The sequence below is a fragment of the Heteronotia binoei genome, chromosome 9, assembly GCF_032191835.1.
Source record: "Heteronotia binoei isolate CCM8104 ecotype False Entrance Well chromosome 9, APGP_CSIRO_Hbin_v1, whole genome shotgun sequence".
NCBI lineage: Eukaryota > Metazoa > Chordata > Lepidosauria > Squamata > Gekkonidae > Heteronotia > Heteronotia binoei.
The window spans coordinates 20,286,411-20,306,372 of record NC_083231.1 but is presented as its reverse complement, the minus strand read 5'-3'; the positions used below and the strand labels follow the sequence as shown (position 1 = coordinate 20,306,372).

The following is a 19,962-nucleotide window of genomic DNA, read 5'->3' as shown; positions in this document are numbered from 1 at the left end:
TCAACTGGAGCAGTGGCCTAATGTCATTACCAGAGCTTTTTTTTTGTAGCAGGAATTCCTTTGCATAGTAGGTCACACACCCCTGATGTAGCTAGTCCTCCAAGAACTTACAGGGCTCTTCGTTACAGGACCTACTGTAAGCTCCAGGAGGATTGGCTACATCACGGGTGTGTGGCCTAATATGCAAAGCCTTGGCCATTGCTTTTCCTTTACTGTTGCCTGCATAATTGCTAATGACCATCTTCTCTGCCCTGGGGTGTAATGAACGGGATGTCAGCAGGGGAAACGGTTGTTTGTAAACTAGTGACTTGAAACTGCTCTAGATGGGGAGCTGGCTGCATGGGTGGGCTATTGGGATGGATGATTAAAGTGACTTGCAATTGAAATGGTCACAGCTGGGATTCCCGCACAGCAGTTTGAAGATTAGGTTTTAAGATTAGGTTTTAAGCAGGTTGGAGTGTGATTTAGGAGGGTGATGGATATTGGGTAGCTGATCTAAAATTTGTCTTCTCCCAGTCATTTAACACCCCCCCCCCCAAAAAAAAAACATTGCTAGGTACCAGCTGCATTCTAGCACAATATTTGTGCCACATGTGTGAATTGTACAATAAAAAGGTAAAGATAGTCTCCTGAGCAGGCACCGAGTCGTTACCAGCCCATGGGGTTACATCACATCAGGACGTTTTCTTGGCAGACTTTTTAATAGGTTGGTTTGCCATTGCCTTCCCCAGTCTTTTTACACTTCCCCCCCCAGCAAGCTGGGTCATTTTACCGACCTCAGAAGGATGGAAGGCTGAGTCGACCTTGAGCCGGCTATCTAAACCCAGCTTTCGCCAGTATCAAACTCAGGTCATGAGCAGAGCTTGGACTGCAGTACTGCAGCTTACCACTCTGCGTCACAAGGTTCCTCAAATTGTACAATACATATTGGCAATTTGTGGGTACATTTTGGAAGTGTCTGCCATGAAGGCGGAGGCAACATTTTTTTTTTGGGGGGGGGAGGGGTGTTTGGTTAAAAAAATGCATGCATCTCTTAAATCTCAGTATTTATTTTTATTTATTTATTTATTACTTTGCATTTATATCCCGCCCTCTCCGCAAGCGGACTCAGGGCGGCTTACAGTATCATAAAAACAATCAATTCCATAAAACATATAAAACCATAATACATTTATCAGTTTAAAACTATTACGCTATCTCGATCCAGTCTGGCGGTATTGGGTTCTGACTATGACCACCAGCTTCTGTAGGATGTCCGGTGGCAGCCCATTTTCAGTCAACCAGAAATGCCTGTCTAAACAGTTCGGTCTTACAGGCCCTGCAGAACGCCGACAGATCCCGCAGGGCCCTTATAGCTTCTGGGAGGGTGTTCCAGAGTTCTGGTGCTGCCACCGAGAAGGCCCTAGATCTTGTTGTGCATAGCCTGGCTTCTTTTGGGCCAGGGGCAGACAGCAGATTTTTTGTCCCTGATCGCAGTGCTCTCTAGGGGATATATGGGGAAAGGCGGTCCCGTAGATAGGCAGGTCCCTGACCATAAAGGGCTTTAAAGGTTAATACCAACACCTTGAAGCGAACTCGGAACACAACAGGCAACCAGTGCAGCTCTCTCAGCACTGGCTGAATGTGCTCCCGTAGTAGCGAGCCTAAAGCATGAAGGGCAATTCAGGTGTACTCATCTGTGATGGCACATCTAGGTTGTGCCTCGTCCTCATTGTTGGTCACAGTCACGCCATTTGTTCGGCATGCAAAGCATATATGGTTCCATATTGTGAGATCCATCTCATCTTCCAATCCAGTTCTGCATTTCAGAGTAGGGAGCTGGGAGTGGAGGGGTGGCTGTGTGCAGTGGGGGAGATAAAGGTACCAGATTTTTCATTCTGGATTAAAGATGCCAAGTGTGGCCGAGAATTAAGCTTAAGAACATAAGAGAAGCCATGTTGGATCAGGCCAGTGGCCCATCCAGTCCAACATTCTGTGTCACACAATGGCCAAAAACCCCAAATGCCATCAGGAGGTCCATCAGTGGGGCCTGGACTCTAGAAACCCTCCCACTGTGGCCCCCCCTCCAAGAATACAGAGCATCACTGCCCCAGATAGAGAGTCCCAACGATAAGCTGTGGCTAACAGCTTGAGCCCACCCATGCACCAAATAGCCCATCCATGCAGCTAGCTCCCCATCTAGAGCAGTTTCAACTTGACTCACTCTACATTGGTTTAGAGCAGGGGTCCCCAACCCCTGGGCCATGGACCAGTATTGGTCTGTGGCCTGTTAGCAACTGGGCCATGGAACAAGGCAGAGGCACTGCACCGCCTCTCAATCCGAAGCACCACCTCTTTCATTTGCCCGGGTCCTAGGTGGGCGGAAGGGGCAGTGCGGCAGCAACCTTCACCTAAAAAGGTAAAGTTAGTCCCCTGTGCAAGCACCAGTCATTTCTGACTCTGGGGTGACGTTGCTTTAACAACATTTTCACAGCAGGCTTTTTTACGGGGTGGTTTGCCATTGCCTTCCCTAGTGATCTACACTTTCCCCAAGACCCCCAGGGGGGCAGGGACAGAGTGTGGGGGCAGCCTGGGACAGCAAAAACCCCAGCACCCCACCACCATTGGTCTATGGAAAAATTGTCTTCCACAAAATCGGTCCCTGGTGCCAAAAAGGTTGGGAGCCACTAGTTTAGAGGCTTAGATCTCTTTTTTCCCCAACCCCTCCAAATAGGTAAACCAAGTAAATGTTAGATCTACCAATGAATGCTCCATTGTACTCTTCTACATCTGATATAATCTTCTCCCTTTTTATTAATGCATCCAGCATCCATCCTCTTGTATCTTTCTCTCGTCTCCCTGTTCATCAGTTTGACTGTCACGATGTTCAAACGCATACATAAGTCAGAATTCTTTAACATAATAAAAGAGAAGCTGTTTAACAGATGCGGGTTATATAACCTGTATCCCTCCCCTCCCCCTTAAAAAATATGATCAAAATAGGAATGAAATGCGGGGAGATCTGAGCTGTATTGTTGTTTCACCGTTAGGAAGCTTGTCCTAAATAAAACTGACTCTTCTCGTCCTTGGTGGTTTTAGAGCTATATTTACCTTTGAAATCTACTTACTGTCAGAACGTGTTTTTCTGTTTGGTGCTGAAGCTGCACATTCTCAAAGAACATGGACCCAGGCGATTGCCAAGGTAGTGTTGATACTTTTTTCCGCCTTGTTCAAGTTACGCCAGGAGCCTTTTGCATTAGCTGGGAAGTCGCTCTGCTTTCTTAGGATCTTGAGTGAAATCAATTTTAATGCAATGGGATTAGCGAAGCCAAAGTTTGGGTTGGATACATATGGGTATTACCAGAAAGCATCCATTTGCAGTTAATTTGTAATGCAACTACACAATGAACCAAAGTTTTTTTTTTTAAATGGCTTTATAAAAATAAGATAACTTCATTATTCACAGAGCATTATGGTCTTCCCTGATATGGGTAGATTTCTCAGGGCGAAGCCTGAGAAAGGGTACAAGCTGCTTAGAAGTGTGTGTTCCAACACTTCTGGCTAAACTGAGTTACATCCTTCTATGTCGACTGATTTTAGGGAGGACTCAGAAAGATGTAATTCTGCTTAGGATTGCATTGTCAAGGAATACCAATCTAAGAGTGTAAGAGAAGCCACGCTGGATCAGACCAATGACCCATCCAGTCCAAAATTCTGTGTCACACAGTGGCCAAAAAACCCAGGCACCATCAGGAGGTCCACCAGTGGGGACAGGACACTAGAAATCCTCCCACTGTTGCCCCCCACCCAAGCACCAAGAATACAGAGCATCGCTGCCCCAGACAGAGGGTTCCATCAATATGCTGTGGCTAATAGCCACCAATGGACCTCTGCTCCATATGTTTATCCAATCCCCTCTTGAAGCTGTCTATGCTGGCAGCCGTCACCACCAACCAACAGCATCTCACACCTCTTTCCCTGTTTTGCTGTTCTTCTACCTTTCAACACCCAACATGTTTTTGTGCTTAGGCAACCAGTAAATTCTTGTTGAGAATTTACACCACATACGTTCGGCCAGCGAATATTCCATTCTTGCAGTCTCGATTGGATATGAACTGAGCCTCAAATATCTGCACGTTGCTGGTGCTGAGTAGCTTTGCGGATGCACAGTAATTGTGATTGCTAACCTGAGCTTCCTTGGTGGCGGGGCAGTGGGCAGTTGTTCACACATTCTTCTCTTTTTTTTTTTGCCATCACGTCGAAGCTGACTTATTGTGACCCCTGGTGGAGTTTTCAAGGCAAGAGATGTTCAGAGGTGGTTTGCCATTGCCTTCCTCTGCCTAGCAACCCTGGTGTTCTTTAGTGGTCTCCCAACCAAATATTGACCAGGGCCAACCCCGCTTAGAAGAAGAATTGCAGATTTATACCCCGCCCTTCTCTCTGAATCAGAGACTCAGAGCGGCTTACAATCTCCTATATCTTCTCCCCCCACAACAGACACACTGTGAGATGGGCGGGGCTGAAAAGTCTCTTACAGCAGCTGCCCTTTCAAAGACAACCTCTGCTAGAGCTAAGGCTAACCCAAGGCCATTCCAGAAGGTGCAAGTGGAGGAGTGGGGAATCAAACCTGGTTCTCCAGATAACAATTAACCACTACACCAAACTGGCTCAGAGATCTGAAAAGATCAGACTAGCACATCTGTACTGGTGACTGGGCATTGAAGACTTTTGTAAAGAGGCGGGGGAGGGGGGAAGAATCCAATCTGAACTGTACTTAGCAAAACACCAAACATTACATTGAAATGACAATGTTTTCTTGTATTCTTTGTGTGTGTGAGCCTTATTTTTTTCCTGGTTTTTCTTTTAAATAGCACTTTGTACCCGACATGGCCAGATGCTTGCTGGGCCTGGATTATGATATTATTGGCCAGCTCTATTACAAAGACTGTCATAACCTCGACAACTGGAAAAAAGGCTGGTTTGCGATAGAGAAGTCGAATCTGCATTTCTGTGTAGAAGATGCTCAAGAGGATTTGATACATCTAAGGAGGCTTCAGGAGTTAAGTAAGACTTTTTTTTAAAACACCTTTTTAGAGGTGTTTTATAGGAATTGGGTCTACCTATTTATTTTTATTTTTATTTATGTTATTGAACCTTATCCAATACAAGGGGAACATAGGGAACATAGGGAAAATAAATAACAGAAATATAAATCTAACATACAAGAATCCAATTTACATCATTGGATGTATATAACAAACAATTTACAAAAACAATATATAATATGCTAGGTATTAAGCATTAAGAAAAAGCCTACAATTTATTCTATTAGGCAAAAAGGAAATATTCCCAAAGAATTCCAAAACTGAGGCCCAAGGCAAATCATAACCTATAGCCAAATCAGTATCATTTTCGAAGAAAGAGTTATTCATTGTCTTACCCATTACATACTGGTCCCCTAACTTATGCCACGTTTCAATTGTGGGAGCATGTGGTGGTTTCCAATTTTTAGCAATCGTCATACGAGCTATCACCAACATTGTCAAGATTAAAGATTTCTGATCTTTACTCACCAATTTATCAGGCCAGATATCAAATAAAAGTCGTTTAAAATCTACTGGAATGGTTAGATCGAATATAAGTTTTATTTGCTCTACCACTTTATTACAAAAGTTTGACACTGTGGGACATTCCCTCCACATATGATACAGGGAGCCTTTAGTTATACAATTTCTCCAACAATCTGAACTTGAGACCCTAGAGATTTTACTCATTGTGACACGGTTTAAATACCAAAGTGAATACCAAAGTGAATACCAAAGTGAATACGTTTTTAAACAATTAAAAAAACTTATAACTATATGTTGCAGATAAAATTAGAGGATGAAGTTGTTAAGGAAGTAATGTTGAAATGGTCCAAAAATCTCTCAAATACCAAAGTGAATACCAAAGTGAATACGTTTTTAAACAATTAAAAAAACTTATAACTATATGTTGCAGATAAAATTAGAGGATGAAGTTGTTAAGGAAGTAATGTTGAAATGGTCCAAAAATCTCTCAAAAAACATAGATCTAGAAACATGGTCACATTTTTGGAAAACGAACTACAAAGTTATCAAGCCGATCAACTTCAGAGAAAACTTTTTTAAGTTATTTCATAGGTGGCACATAACCCCCGTTCAACTAAATAAGATTAATCCGACCACCCCCCCTAAGTGTTGGAAATGCGGGATAATGGTAGGCTCTTTCTTTCACCTTTGGTGGACGTGCAAAGTGGCAAAGAAATTTTGGATAAAGATTTATGAGATGCTGAAAATAATGCTAAACATAAATTGGCAGTTTAAACCGGAAGTCATGTTACTCTCCTTAGTGAGGAAGGAAGTCCCTCAGGAGGATGAACATTTGACAATATATGTTCTAACGGTGGCAAGAACTGTATATGCCAGGCACTGGAGACAAAAAGAGTGTCCAGAAATAAAGGAGGTCGTAGACAAAATATTACAAGCGGTGGAGATGGACACTCTGTCCAATATGTTAAAAGGGATACCCAAAGCTGAAGCAATAAAAAAATGGGACAAGTTTTATAAGTGGTTAAAAAAAGAAGCAAGGTAGTTATAGCTGCAGGTTAAGGTAAGGTTAGTGATACCATAAATATGGATAAGATGTTGATAAGTTGATAATTTGTTTGATATAGGTTTGATACTGCATTCAGCCCCTTTGGGAAGATTAAGGATAGGTTATATTTTTGAGGTTAAGTATTATTTATTCTCTATTTGTAAATTTTTCTGTATGTGAATTGTTGTGGACACTTGTTTTGGAAATTATTTTTGGTGTTGAAATAAATTTTTGGAAAACTAAAAAAAAAAAAAAATGGTGATGGATACCAGTGCTTTTAGCCTTAATGGAAGGGGAGTTCCAGATCCTTTCCCAATCACTTTCCTCTAGCCTTTGAGGTAGCATTAAGTTCCAGTGTTTAATGTAAGACGGTGGGTATGAATGAAGAGAGTCAATTAAATAACTATATATTTTCGAAAGCAAACCTTTCTCACTAATGTCCTCATCTTTAAGCAAGACCTCAAATGGCGTCAGGAGTTGGCTCTACCTAAAATGCTTCATCAGCACATAAAGTGCTCTGGATGAGTGAGCGGACAATATAGGGGATGCCGTTACTTGTACCAAGCAAGTAGTTTCGTTCCATCCACAAAGGGCCAGTTCAGATGTTCCAATGGAGGCATGGAAGCCGTTCCCTGAGGCTCCTTCCGGCCCTTTTCCAGTCATGTGGACAAAGGAATCACATTGACTGGGCAAATGATGTGGCAAATTCCTTTTTGTACAATGTGGCTTTCCCCCATTGGCCTTGTCTGTGTGGTCTGAAAAGGCAAAACCGTTATTAAGTACATTTGGTTATAAATACATAATATATGGGCAATTTTAGAAATATTAAGGATGTTCCTTGAACAATGTATAAATTTGTAGTAAAAATACATGGCTATTCGTTTAGCAAGTACATAACATAGCACAATGTATTAGCATATCAACATGAAATTATATATGCTATATGAATGGCTTGATATCCCATGATTCTTTAGAGGTCAAGATAACTGCCTTTTAAAACCTTTATAATCTATAATTTTCATGCTTTCTAGTTTATTCTACCATGTAATGTAATAGTAATCTTAGAAGAACCATGCCACATTTGCTATTCCACATTTGGAATTCTGACACAGTGTGGTGGGTACTGTAACAAAATGGCTGCCGCAAAATGGATGCTACAGGAGGCAGAGCCAGCCACAAAGTGATGGCTACGGATTAATTTAAGTAACACAGTGTCTATCCTTTAGAAAGAGGAGGAGAAAAAGGAGGAGTAGGAGTTGTTGTTTGTACCCCACCCTTCACTCAGAGTCTCAGAGCAGTTTACAGTCTCTTTCCCTTCCTCTCCCTACAACAGACACCCCCTGTGAGGTAGGTGTGGCTGAGAGAACTGCTCTTGAGAGAACAGCTCTGAGAAAACTGTGGCTGACCCAGATTAGAGTCCTCTGCACCTAACCACTTCACCAAACTGGCTTTTAAAAAAAAATCTGCGCAACCAATCAAATCTCCAGTGCTCAGTCAGAAGCGATGTTGGGCAAAAGCCCTACCTGGCCCTGCCTACTTCCTAAAAACACTTGGCAGGCACTACAAAAGGTGTCGGCAGGTATTATGGTATTTGTTGGGGGCCTATGCTTTAAGGAGCTCATCTCCAAATATCCAGCATCTCCCCTTAGTCCCACCCGGTTTGGATATCCTGTGGTTTCACACTGAGTAAAAATATTCCTAGGGTGTCTTGTGAAAGTACAGGGAACTCTGAGCTTTCTTGGTAGATGCGGCCATATGCCTCATTGTCTTTGTCACCCTTTCCCCATTCTTTGGGCAGTTATTGGGCTCTCTTAGACATCTGGTAATCAGGTTGCATTCAAGAATGAAAGTACAGATAATGTGCAGCTGATGTGATGCTACCAGATGTCATGGGGATGGAGATGCGGATGCTGGAGATATTACCTGGTTGGTTGATTCTCCTGTAGCTGTTGAACCTGAAGGCTCTTAAGTTCTAACTCCAGATACATCACCAAGGCACAGGGAAGGCAAAAGAAGGCAAAACCAGTAACTTAAGTGCAGGGGTGGAATTCTAGCAGGAGCTCCTTTGCATATTAGGCCACACACCCTTGATGTAACCAATCCTCCAGGAGCTTACAAGGCTTTTTTTTTTGTAAGTTCCAGGAGGATTGGCTACATCAGGGGTGTGTGGCTTAATATGCAAAGGAGCTCCTGCTAGAATTCCACCCTTGCTTAAATGCATTTCTGTTTCCAAATGGGCTCTGTAAAAATAACTTTTTAAAAATTGGTCAGTTTATTCCTGTTTTTTAGTGAAGCAAAACGGAAATGTATTTTTCTTAAAAGTTATCATTTCTCCTTTCCCCCAATCTTGGTTGTCCTCCTAGAAGTGATTTCAGCAGCCCAAATGCTATACGTGGGCAGATCAACAGCCCACTGCATGTTCCTAACCAAACCTTTTACTTCATAAAGAGCTGGGGAACAAGGCCTATTTAAGGCAGATTTATTCACCGCCTAAGAGCCAAATTATCTTCGGTGACTTTGCCCTCGATCGTCTTTAAAAGGGAACATATTAATTGCTTTACTTATCTTCCTTATGGCTCTTATAGAAGGGCTGCCTATTTCATCTTTACTAGTTGTTCTCTCCTATTTAATTCTCACCCATAGACTAATGGTTATTAAAACACATATGTCCAGCTTCAACCACTATTGCTGTACTGCAGTATAACTTTGAGTCTTAGGCTTTGTAAAGGGCTGGGTGTCTATTTAAACTTCATTAGGCAGTTGCAAATATTTTTTTCTTTACCACTTCATTTTTTTTCCTAGCAATCAGCAGCATTATTCAAAATGGAGAAAAAATAGATGTTCTGCTTCTGGTTGAGAAAGGGAGGTAAGAGAAAATGGTGGTGGCTGGATATGTTTTTCCATGAATGGTAAATTAAGTTAAAATTAATCCACTGATGAGATGTGTGCTGAACATTCAAAATTTTTGAGGGGGAAGTGTTCTGCTAGTTCCTCCTCTTGGTAAAGAACCGGGTTTGATTCTCTTCTTCTCCTCATAAAGCCTACTGGATGACGTGGAGTCTGTCACAGTTCTGTCAGAACCTACCTCACAAGGAGCAGGCTGTGGGGAGAGGAAGGGAAAGGCAGTTGTAAGCCGCTCTGAGACCCATTAGGGTAGAGAAAAGCAGGACATAAAAACCTGCTTATCTTCCTTTCTGCAGATGAAATGGATCAGAAAAGTTATTTTCAGGGCTTTCATTCTTCCCTAACATTTTTGATTGGCATAAAAAAAAAAAAAATCCAGTCCAAAACTGATTTCCATTTGTATTTTCTGATGCTCAGCCTGGCAAGTATGTTCTGGAACCTTTAGAACAGGGGTGTCAAACTCATTTTACAAGGGCCGAATCTGACATAAATGAGACCTTGTTGGGCTGGGCCATGTCGGACCGAGCGATGTGTGTACCTATTTAAGGTTAGGTAGCAGAGACATAAATTTTATAAAGGACACAGACACACAATTAAAGGGGTTTTTTTTAAAAAACAAAAACAAAAACAAATAAACTTAAAACACTAGCACTCATTGGTCTTAAAGGTGCTTTCTTTGTAGCTCTCTCATGGGATCTGGGCAAAGGAAGCTCTGGCTCTTTCCTTCCTTCCCCAGGGAATGAGGAGGAGGAGGTGCCTCAGCCGATAGAAGGAAGAGAGGTTTGACTCAGTAGCTCTGCTGTGCAGTTGAGAGAGCCTGGCAAAGCAAGCTACCCCTCATCCCCAAGAGAGGAGCCTCAGCCAATGGAGAAAATAGAGGTTTTGCTCCTGTGCGATACAGCAAGCCTTGCAAAGCAAGCTGTGATGCAGAAGGAAGCAAGAGAGAGGGAGAAGGAAGCAGATGACAGCCAGTTGCTCAGGAGCCTGATAGGAACCCTTCAGGGGCCTGATTCAGCCCCCGGGGCTGCATGTTTGACAGCCCTGCTTTAGAAGGAGCTTTGTTTGCATTTAGAGCGCATAACGCTATTGATCAGGGTTGTTGACTTTGGGTGGGGTTCAATTTAACTATTTCCAATTTAGTATTTGTATGAAATTACCCATAGGCATGGCACATTACAGAGTGGCATAAACCACAGGAAAGGGTGGCCGAAGTGTTTATAATCCAGATACTGAGGATGCAGAAGTGCCGAAAGACAGCAGAAGGAAGGGGAAGGCCTTTTTGCTTAATGTGGTAGCTGATCAATCTGTTTGCAAGACCCGGCTGTATAAGTATGTTAGACCCTGATAAAATTCTTAAATATGCGGGAGGGAGAAGGGAAATCAAGCAACTTGTATCCCTGATTTTTTTATTTTTAAAAGCTAAGCATATGAAATTGTCAGACACAAAAATCGAGCCATCGGTTCTTCCAGCGGACTGTCAGCTGCTCTGACAGAGTGCTAACCAGAGTTTCAAGCAAGGATCCCTCCTAGGCTTGCCAATCTCCAGGTCCCAGCGGGGGTTCTTCCGTTTTCCCAGGCTCCTTCCTGCCTCCAGTCAGCTGGCTGGCGGGGGGAAGCCCCGCCCACAGAGGACCATGTGCATTTCCACCTCCGGAGGCTCCAGTCTCCGATTGAAAGGCTTCCTCTTGGGATGGTGTTTCTGTGTTACTTTGAAGAAGTTGGCAGCAACTCATGAGTAGAGAGGCCAATCCCTCATTTCAGAGTCGCCAGAAACGGGATGGGTGGGGGGAGGGAAACGTCTGCTGAGCTCTTCATTATTCCCTATGTGGAGATCGATTCTCATAGGGTATAATGCGGAATTGATCTGGAGGTTTTGGGGGCTCTGGGGGAGCTGTTTTTTGATGTAGAGACACCAAATTTTCAGTATAGAATCTAGTGCCTCTCCCCAAAGGATCTCCCAAGTTTCAAAACGATTGGACCAGGGGGTCCAATTCTATGAGCCCCTAAAGAAGGTGCCCCTATCCTTCATTATTTCCTATGGAAGGAAGACATTTTAAAAGGTGTGCTGTCCCTTTAAATGTGATGGCCAGAACTCCCTTGGAGTTCAATTATGCTTGTCACACCCTTGTTCCTGGCTCCGCCCCCAATGTCTCCTGGCTCCACCCCCAAATTCCCCAGATATTTCTTGAATTGGACTTGGCAACCCTAATCCCTCCTAGCCTTGTTTCCAAAAAATCCTTTAACTGCTGGTCACAGTGACTGAACTTGAGGGACCTGTTACATGCCTAAACATATGCATAGAAAACCCTGAATGAAAACATTTCTCGGTACTGATCCCATTTGTCCTTCTAGCCCACCACTTTGTGTTCTGTCTAACACAACAGGACGAGGCTAGGACAGAAACCAGGGGGGTTGATGGCGACTTCTTTTGAAGCAACCAAGGCAAATTACCTGTACCGAAGGAAGGTTTTTAACCAGAGTACGTTAAGACTGGGATCGTGTCCAATTTAGTAATTTCCTGTAGATTTCTTTGCCTGGCAAAAGCCACCTCCTCCCTGCTGTGTAATCAGTTTAATTCTTAGGGGAGTAGTAAAAACCTTAGTTTCACTAATTTACTTTGCTTGAATACAAATGACTGTCATAATGGGCCAGACATCCATCGTACCTTGCGTACATAATGCATGAAAGCTGTATCATGGGTTGTTGCTTCAAGTTTACTTTGGGGGAAAGGTTGCCAATGGAAGGATCCTATGTAGAATTAAACAGGCCTCAGTGGATTTAAAAGCGTGTAATTTAGATGACTGTACTGCATTCTGTATTGTCAGGAAACTTCAGTTGGTCCAAAACATGGCAGTAGGGCTTTTTTTTGTAGCAGGAACTCCTTTGCCTATTAGGCCACACACCTCTGATGTAGCCAATCCTCCTGGAGCTTACAGTAGGCCCTGTAAGAAGAGCTCTGTAAGCTCCAGGAGGATTGGCTACATCATGGAAGTGTGGTCTAATATGCAAAGGAGTTCCTGCTACAAAAAAAAGCCTTGCAGGCAGCTAGGATATTGTCAGGGGCTGATTACAGGGATCAGATCACCTCTGTGATGAATGACCTGCATTGCCTGCCCATCTGTTTCTGGGCCGCTTCTTACCTTTAAGGCCCTAAATGGCTTGGGGCCTAGATACCTGAAGCAATGTCTCCTGCCATGCTACCCAGTCTCTCCAGTTAAGATCTGACTCTCAAATAGGGTTGCCAAGTCCAATTCAAGAAATAGCTGGGGACTTTGGGGGTGGAGCCAGGAGACATTAGGGGTGGAGCCAAGATCAAGGCTGTGACAAGCATAATTGAACTCTAAAGGGAGTTCTGGCCATCACATTTAAAGGGACGGCACACCTTTTCAATTTCTTCCTTCCATAGGAAATCATGAAGGATAGGGGCACCTTCTTTTGGGGCTCATAGAATTGGACCCCCTGGTCCAATCGGTTTGAAACTTGAAGGGTATTTTGGGGAGAGGCACTAGATGCTATACTGAAAATGTGGTGCCTCTACCCCAAAAAACAGCCCCCCCCAGAGCCCCAGATACCCGTGGATCAATTCTCCATGATTTTCTATGGGAATAAATCTCCATAGGGAATAACAGAGTTCCCAGCAGACATTTCCCTCCCCTCCCCCCGCTTTCTGACGACCCTGAAGCGAGGGGAGGGCCTCCAAACCTGGGGATCCCCTGCCTCCACCTGGGGATTGGCAACCTTACTCTCAAACCCTGTTCTCTGTGCCCCACCCCACCTTCAGAGGTGAGGTAGGGAGTGACCAGAGAGCAAGTATTTTCAGTAGAGGCTCTAGCAGGGTTGCCGGTTCCCTTGCTGGTCTGGCAGGGGGATTGAAGGGGGGGGGGTGTTCAGGGGTGGAATTCTAGCAGGAGCTCCTTTGCATATTAGGCCACACATCCCTGATGTAGCCAATCCCCCAAGAGCTTACAAAAAAGAGCTTTGTAAGCTCTTGGAGGATTGGCTACATCAGGGGGTTGTGGCCTAATATGCAAAGGAGCTCCTGCTAGAATTCCACCCCTGGGGGTATTCCATGGGTGGGTGGAACCTGGAAGTGACATCATGTTGGGGACATTGGGGACATTACGTGAGGGACACCCTGGGTTTTTTTTTTTTGGCAAACTCTACAGTTAAATTGGGCTTAAACATCATCATTGTTTCACACAGGGCTTTTTTGTAGAAAAAGCCCAGCAGGAACTCATTTGCATATTAGGCCACACCCCTTGATGTTAAGCCAGCCAGAACTGTTCCTGTGCATTCCTGCTCAAGAAAAAGCCCTGTTTGGTTCTAAGAAATAGATCCAGGTGGGCAGCTGTGTTGGCCCAAAGCAATAGAATAAAGTTAGAGTCCAGTGGCATCTTTAAGACCAACAAAGTTTTATTCAAGGTATGAGTTTCTTGTGCAAGCTCTGAAGCGTGCTTGCACATAAAAGCTCATGGATTCAGAGAGCAGTCTCATTTCAAATATGGCATCTGCACAAACATTTTCTCACCCTGACAAGAAGCATGAAGGTATAAAATTGCTAGAGGGACTAGGGGGAAGGAAGCTTATATTTTATTAACTTTTTTTTTTTTGCAATTTTGCAAGATTTCTTTACAATAATGAATAATTTTGGTATGCCTGTTTCACTTGTACAAATCAAACATAATATTGTCCTCAGTACTGAGAGGAACTTTTGCCTGTAAACCAAACCAACCTTAACTAAAAATAAATCATATCAACATATAATCAGTTGTTTGGAATTATGTTGTGTTAGAAAGTTAAGAACAGGGTACCGCACTGCACTGACTTTTTTCCTCATAGTTTTTAGGGGCTAGAGTAGCACACGAACAGGCCATTTTGGACAAAATAAAACAATCCCGTATTTTTATTAACATAAGAACGTAAGAGAAGCCATGTTGAATCAGGCCAGTGGTGCATCCAGTCCAACACTCTGTGTCACACAGTGGCCAAAAAACCCAGGTGCCATCAGGGGGTCCACCATTGTTGGATCGTGGGAAGATTTTGATCTAGCCATTTGGTAGTTCAGAGTTTTGGTAATAGAAATTAAAATAGAGATGAGATTTTTCCGCTGAGTCACTTATATTCAGGATTGTCCATTTTCCTGTAAGGATTGCTTCAGAAGTGCAAGGTATTTTTATGTTTGTGATTTTTTTTAATATTTGAGGGAAGCTTTTTAACGACATTATGGAAGCCCAGCCAATCATAATCGTACATAGTCAGCATCTGTTTCAAACTTGCAAAATCCCCCCTCCCCCACGGCACTGAACTTTCAATAGGAATATTCAGGGTTTTTTTTGTAGCAGGAACTCATTTGCATATTAGGCCACACACCCCTGAGGTAGCCAATCCTCCAAGAGCTTACAAGGCTCTTAGTACAGGGCCTACTGTAAGCTCCAGGAGGATTGGCTACATCAGGGGGTGTGGCCTAATATGCAAAGGAGTTCCTGCTACAAAAAAAGCCCTGGGAATATTTATGTTTGGACTGACTGCTGTGAAGGCTGTTCTAGAGAGGCCTCACTGCTCTCAAAATGTTACAGCTTGTTTTCGTTATTGCAAGCTGTTCAGTCGGTTTGCATTCATACATTTGCATGAGAGCAGCCGCATTGTTTTTACCGAAGCAGGCAAAATGTCGTCTCTGCTCTTTCCCTCTTATTGCACTTTTTCAAAATATTTTTTCCCCAAAAAAAACTTTGCAGAACATTATACGTCCACGGACACACCAAGTTGGATTTCACAGTCTGGCGTAGTGCGATTGAAAAAGCAGCAGGTACAGATGGCAACGTGCTGGAGGATCAGCAGCTCAGCAAAAACGACGTCCCCATTATAGTGAACAGCTGCATTGCATTCGTTACACAGTATGGTAAGTGGAGCGGAGCATTTGTTGGAGTTGCTGAAAATCAGAGATGCATCCGGACAGAGTGTGTGAGAAGCAACTCTGTCTGATTGTGTTCCTTGGGCTTGCGCTGTTATCTGGAAAGGGCATGCTTTGCGAGAGGCTTTCTGTGTGTGTGTAGCTGTGAGACATGTAGTCAAGAGAAAGAGCAATGTGCATCTGATTATGAGGAAACCAGTTTGGTAAATGGACAGAGGTGCATCTTGGGAAACATAACAGGAGTCTTCCTCCCCCCTCATTGTTAGAATGTGGGATACAATCTATTGAAACGTGAAACCCCTTACGAGAAAGAAGGCATTAATTGTTGTTACATTCTAAGTCCAAAGAGTTAATCTAAGATGGAGAGGCAACAAAGTCTGCAAGGTGGTGGCATCAAAATATCTTACAGGGAACTTTGGCATTTCTTCATACGGAAGTCAGTCGTGGTGGTCCAAACTCCCCTAGAAGGCCGTTGATCCACCACTACTGATCCTTCTTACAGCTTGTAGCTCATTTTGTCAGTCTCTGACTTTCTCTGATTTAAATGGTTAAAGGAAGAGCCACTGAAGTTGAAGGGAGGTTCCTTAGGTAGGAAGAAGTCTACTTGGAGCAGGTCTCATTTTGGGCAGGTGCGGAGCTCCAGAACCTCTGAATGTTATTGTGCTCTTTCTTTCTCCCCCTTCCCCAACTACTTGCTTCTGGGCTCCATTGTTCAAACCCCCTGTGAGAATCCTGCGGAACTCTAAGATTTGACAAACTTTCTAATGTTTCCCCCTACAAAAAAATGGGAAAATAACCAAAACATAAATCAGACATGGAAATCTTCATCATGCCACTGTGGCCACATAGGAGAAAGTAATTTTAAAAGTATCATGGGAGTAAGGTTTTATTATAATTCAAGAAGCATTTTAAGGTAGATGCTGAGTGGGTATAATTTAGTACACCTTCTGGTAATGTCAGGAGTGTGTGGCATATGCAAATGAGTTTTGCCAATGAGTTGTGCTAATGAGCTTCAGCTTTTTCTATGACCCAACTTGGAGGATGGTTAGATCCATCCCACTTTGTGGGAGTATGTGAACGTGCACTGATTCTGTGGGAGAGACACATACGCACAGCCTCTGTTTGCATGTTTGGATCAAATAAGCATTCCCCTAGGCTAATTACACATGTGTTGGGTAATGCATTGTCAAAGTACTTTAGCAATCCTTTGCAGCTGGATTTTCCTCGCAGAACAGCAAAATCTACTTGCAAACAACTGCTAACATGCACTGAAATTCCATTATCCAACAAGTGTGTAATTAAGTGGTAGAGAGTTTCTCACAGGTAAGCTGGCCCTGCATAGTTAGGGTAACGTTTACTCTGGTGCTGCTGTGGATCTGCAAGAGGCAGATTTATATGGAAAGTGGGAAACTCTAGAAATGTTGTAAGAGTTTGTTCCTCTAGCTGTATTCTTGTCTCTATTGATTTATGATGTGTGCATACATGCAGGGCCAGCATGTGGGAGTAGAAGTAGGAGGCCATCTAGGGTGCCACCTGTCCTAGGGGTGAAACAAGGCGCCCCCCCTCACGTGCCATGCCCGCTGCCTTCCTGACCTTGATGAGGTTTCCCAAGGCTTGAGAAGCCTCAGAGAGGTCGGGGGCGTGGCAGCGAGTGCGCTCAGAGCCTGGCTCGCTGCCTTCCCAACCTCGCTGAGGCCTCCCAAGACTCAGGAAGCCTCAGCGATGTCAGGGGGGCTGGCAGCGAGCGCACTCAGAGCCTGGATCTGGGTGCACCCGCTGCCATCCAGTTCTTGCCAAGGCCTCCTGAGACTCAGGAAGCCTCGGCGTAGTCGGGGGAGGCTGGCAGCAAGCACACTCAGAGCCTGGCTCTGAGCGTGCCCGCTGCCATCTGGACCTCGTCGAGGCTTCCTGAGGCTCGGGAAGCCTCAGCGAAATTGGGGGGCATGGCAGTGAGTGTGCCCACTTCCAGCAACCTTGGCCAGGCCAAGGGCATGGAGCAGAACCCCCAGCACAGGCCTGCATACATGTACATACACGAAGCTGCCTTATACTGAATCAGACCACTGGTCCATCAAGGTCAGTATTGCCTACTCAGACTGGTGGCAGCTCTCCAGGGTCTCAGCCAGAGGTCTTTCAGTTCACCTACCACCTGATCCTTTTAACTGGAGATGCTGGGGATTGCCCCACCCGCAACGTGACCCTTGTGCAGTTATTTTCTTTCCTGCCCAAAATGTTTTATGCTCTGGCATCTGGATATATATATATTTTTAATTTTTAAAAATGTGATTTGTTTCTTAAGGTTTGGGCAGTAAGCACATCTACTTGAACAGCGGGGATCCCTCGCATGTCAGCAACCTTCTAGAATGCTTCAAAAAAGACGCCAGAAGCGTGAAGCTGAGGGCAGGGACGAATCGAGTGGAAGACGTCACGGAGACGCTGAAACGTTTCCTCTCTGAAATAGATGACGCCCTCCTTGCCAAAGAGCTCTATCCGTTCTGGATCTCTGCACTAGGTAACACGTTGCACGGTTGCCTCGAAGCTGTGGATGTCTGTGTCTATTGTCATTATTGTTTTTTAAAGTTGGATCCCGGGATTCTGTCGTTGGCCGAGAAAAAAGAACTCGAATGGGCTTGTGCAGGTTAGGGGTGGCTTTGATTTTAAATAACTGTGCTTGCTGAGGACAAGGAGAATGTTAGCTTGTGTTCCTCAGGCTCTTTCTTTACTGAATCTGTTATAAGTGAGTAGCTGCAGTTCATTGCTGTGGAGGAAACCTTGTACTGGGGTGTCGTGTTCGGGAAAGCAAATCACGCCCTTCACTTACCTTGTCAGGGGGCACCGCAACGCTGGATTCAACTCATTTTTGTCTGTGTAGAGTGCCTGCAGCACACGGGCCCTTCTTCCCATGGACACAACCAGGGGTGGGACTCTAACAGAAGCTCCTTTGCATATTAGGCCACACCCCCTTGATGTAGCCAATCCTCCAAGAGCTTACAAGGCTCTTTTTTTGTAAACTCTTGGAGGATTGGCTGCATCGGGGGTGTGGCCTAATATGCAATGGAGCTCCTGCTAGAATCCCACCCCTGGACACAACCCTCCCGTAATCAGGTTTTTGGTTTTTTGTAGCAGGAACTCCTTTGATACCTTCCATGCAGAGTTGAGTCAGGGTCTTGGCTGCAACATCACAGGGTCTGGGATGCAACATCACACAACTTTGTATATGCTCCAAGGTGTCTTTGGGAATCCAGAAGATAAGGGCTTTCCTCTTGTCCTTAGCCATATGGAGCTTGTCTGTGTTGCGCTGCAGTACCTTCCAAGGGTCAGGGTAGGGAGCTCTCCAAGGTCCCTTGCGTTCTTCAGCTTTGTAGCCCCTCCATCTTTCTTACAAGCTTGGGGCAGGATGGGGGCTTTGCGTAAGGCAAGCAAAAACAAGTAATTTGTAGCTGGACTTGCTTCTCCCTCTCCAGCTTTGTAGCCCCCTGTCTTTCTGACAAGCTTGAAGCAGGATGGGGGCTTTCTGTAATGGTCATGGTAACTCTCCAAGAGGTTGATGAAAGCAGTAGAAAGCAGCTTTTGAATGTGTGGGTCTAGTTAATTTTTCGTTTCACCTTTCTGGCAAGTGTAAGTGCAGAGAACACTGGTTCTACCTTGCCCATTTGGTCCTCGCAACAATCTTTCCTGGTGGATTATGCAGTTTGAAATTATTAGTAAACAATGGAAAACTGCATAGCACAACAATACTACGTCGGTAAGGAACAATTGTGACAACAATTTCTGTGTCCAGTCTCTGGCATATTATAATAAAGAAAATAAACATAGCTGACAAATAGGCACCGTCCATAAGATGAAACAAATAACGTTCATAAACGATATCAGTGCACAGTTCAAGTAATATTCCAAAATAATCCTGGAGCGGATCACAAATTTGAAGAATAACCAAGGCAGGACGCTGCAGCCAAATCAAGAAGCTCGGAACTGGTTTCGGTGAAGACACCTTCGTCAGCTTTCAGGCTCCACTTGCAACCATTACAGTCATGAATATCAATTGGCTATGGGAAGCTCCGGTCTATATTCATTCAGTAGACATAGTGCAAACACTTTGTAGCTGGACTTGCTTCTCCCTCTCCAGCTTCGTAGCCCCCTGTCTTTCTTACAAGCTTGAAGCAGGATGGGGGCTTTCTGTAATGGTCGTGGTAATTCTCCAAGAGGTTGATGAAAGCAGCTTTTCAATGTGTGGGTCTAGTTAATTTTTCGTTTCACCTTCCTGGCAAGTGACGTGCAGAGAACAGTGGTTCTACCATGCCCATTTGATCCTCGCAACAATCTTTTCTGGTGGATTATGCTGAGTCCAGAACTGGTCATCTAGTGAATTTCTTAGCAGAGTGGGGATTTGAACCTGCGTCCACCGAGGCCCAGTCTGGCCCTCTAACCATGCTGACTCAAAAGTCAATGGAAGATCACGGAGAATCCCCTCAGGCTACAGAGAAAAGCAGGGGCTGATCAAGTTAAAATGGGGGCTTTGTCAGTGGCAAACTGGCAGGTCCATGTATGGACCC

The 19,962-nt window shown here is 44.3% G+C and overlaps 1 protein-coding gene across 1 annotated transcript in view; it reads left to right on the top strand.

Annotated features, from left to right (window-relative positions):
* The window catches only part of LOC132576932 (arf-GAP with Rho-GAP domain, ANK repeat and PH domain-containing protein 2-like), a 132,883-nt gene that overhangs the window by 92,040 nt on the left and 20,881 nt on the right, over positions 1-19,962 (top strand). The window contains exons 16-20 of the mRNA XM_060246245.1: positions 3,079-3,181; positions 4,851-5,043; positions 9,397-9,460; positions 15,234-15,397; positions 17,709-17,921. Coding sequence (XP_060102228.1) covers positions 3,079-3,181; positions 4,851-5,043; positions 9,397-9,460; positions 15,234-15,397; positions 17,709-17,921 — 737 coding nt within the window. The remainder of the gene's footprint in view (positions 1-3,078; positions 3,182-4,850; positions 5,044-9,396; positions 9,461-15,233; positions 15,398-17,708; positions 17,922-19,962) is intronic.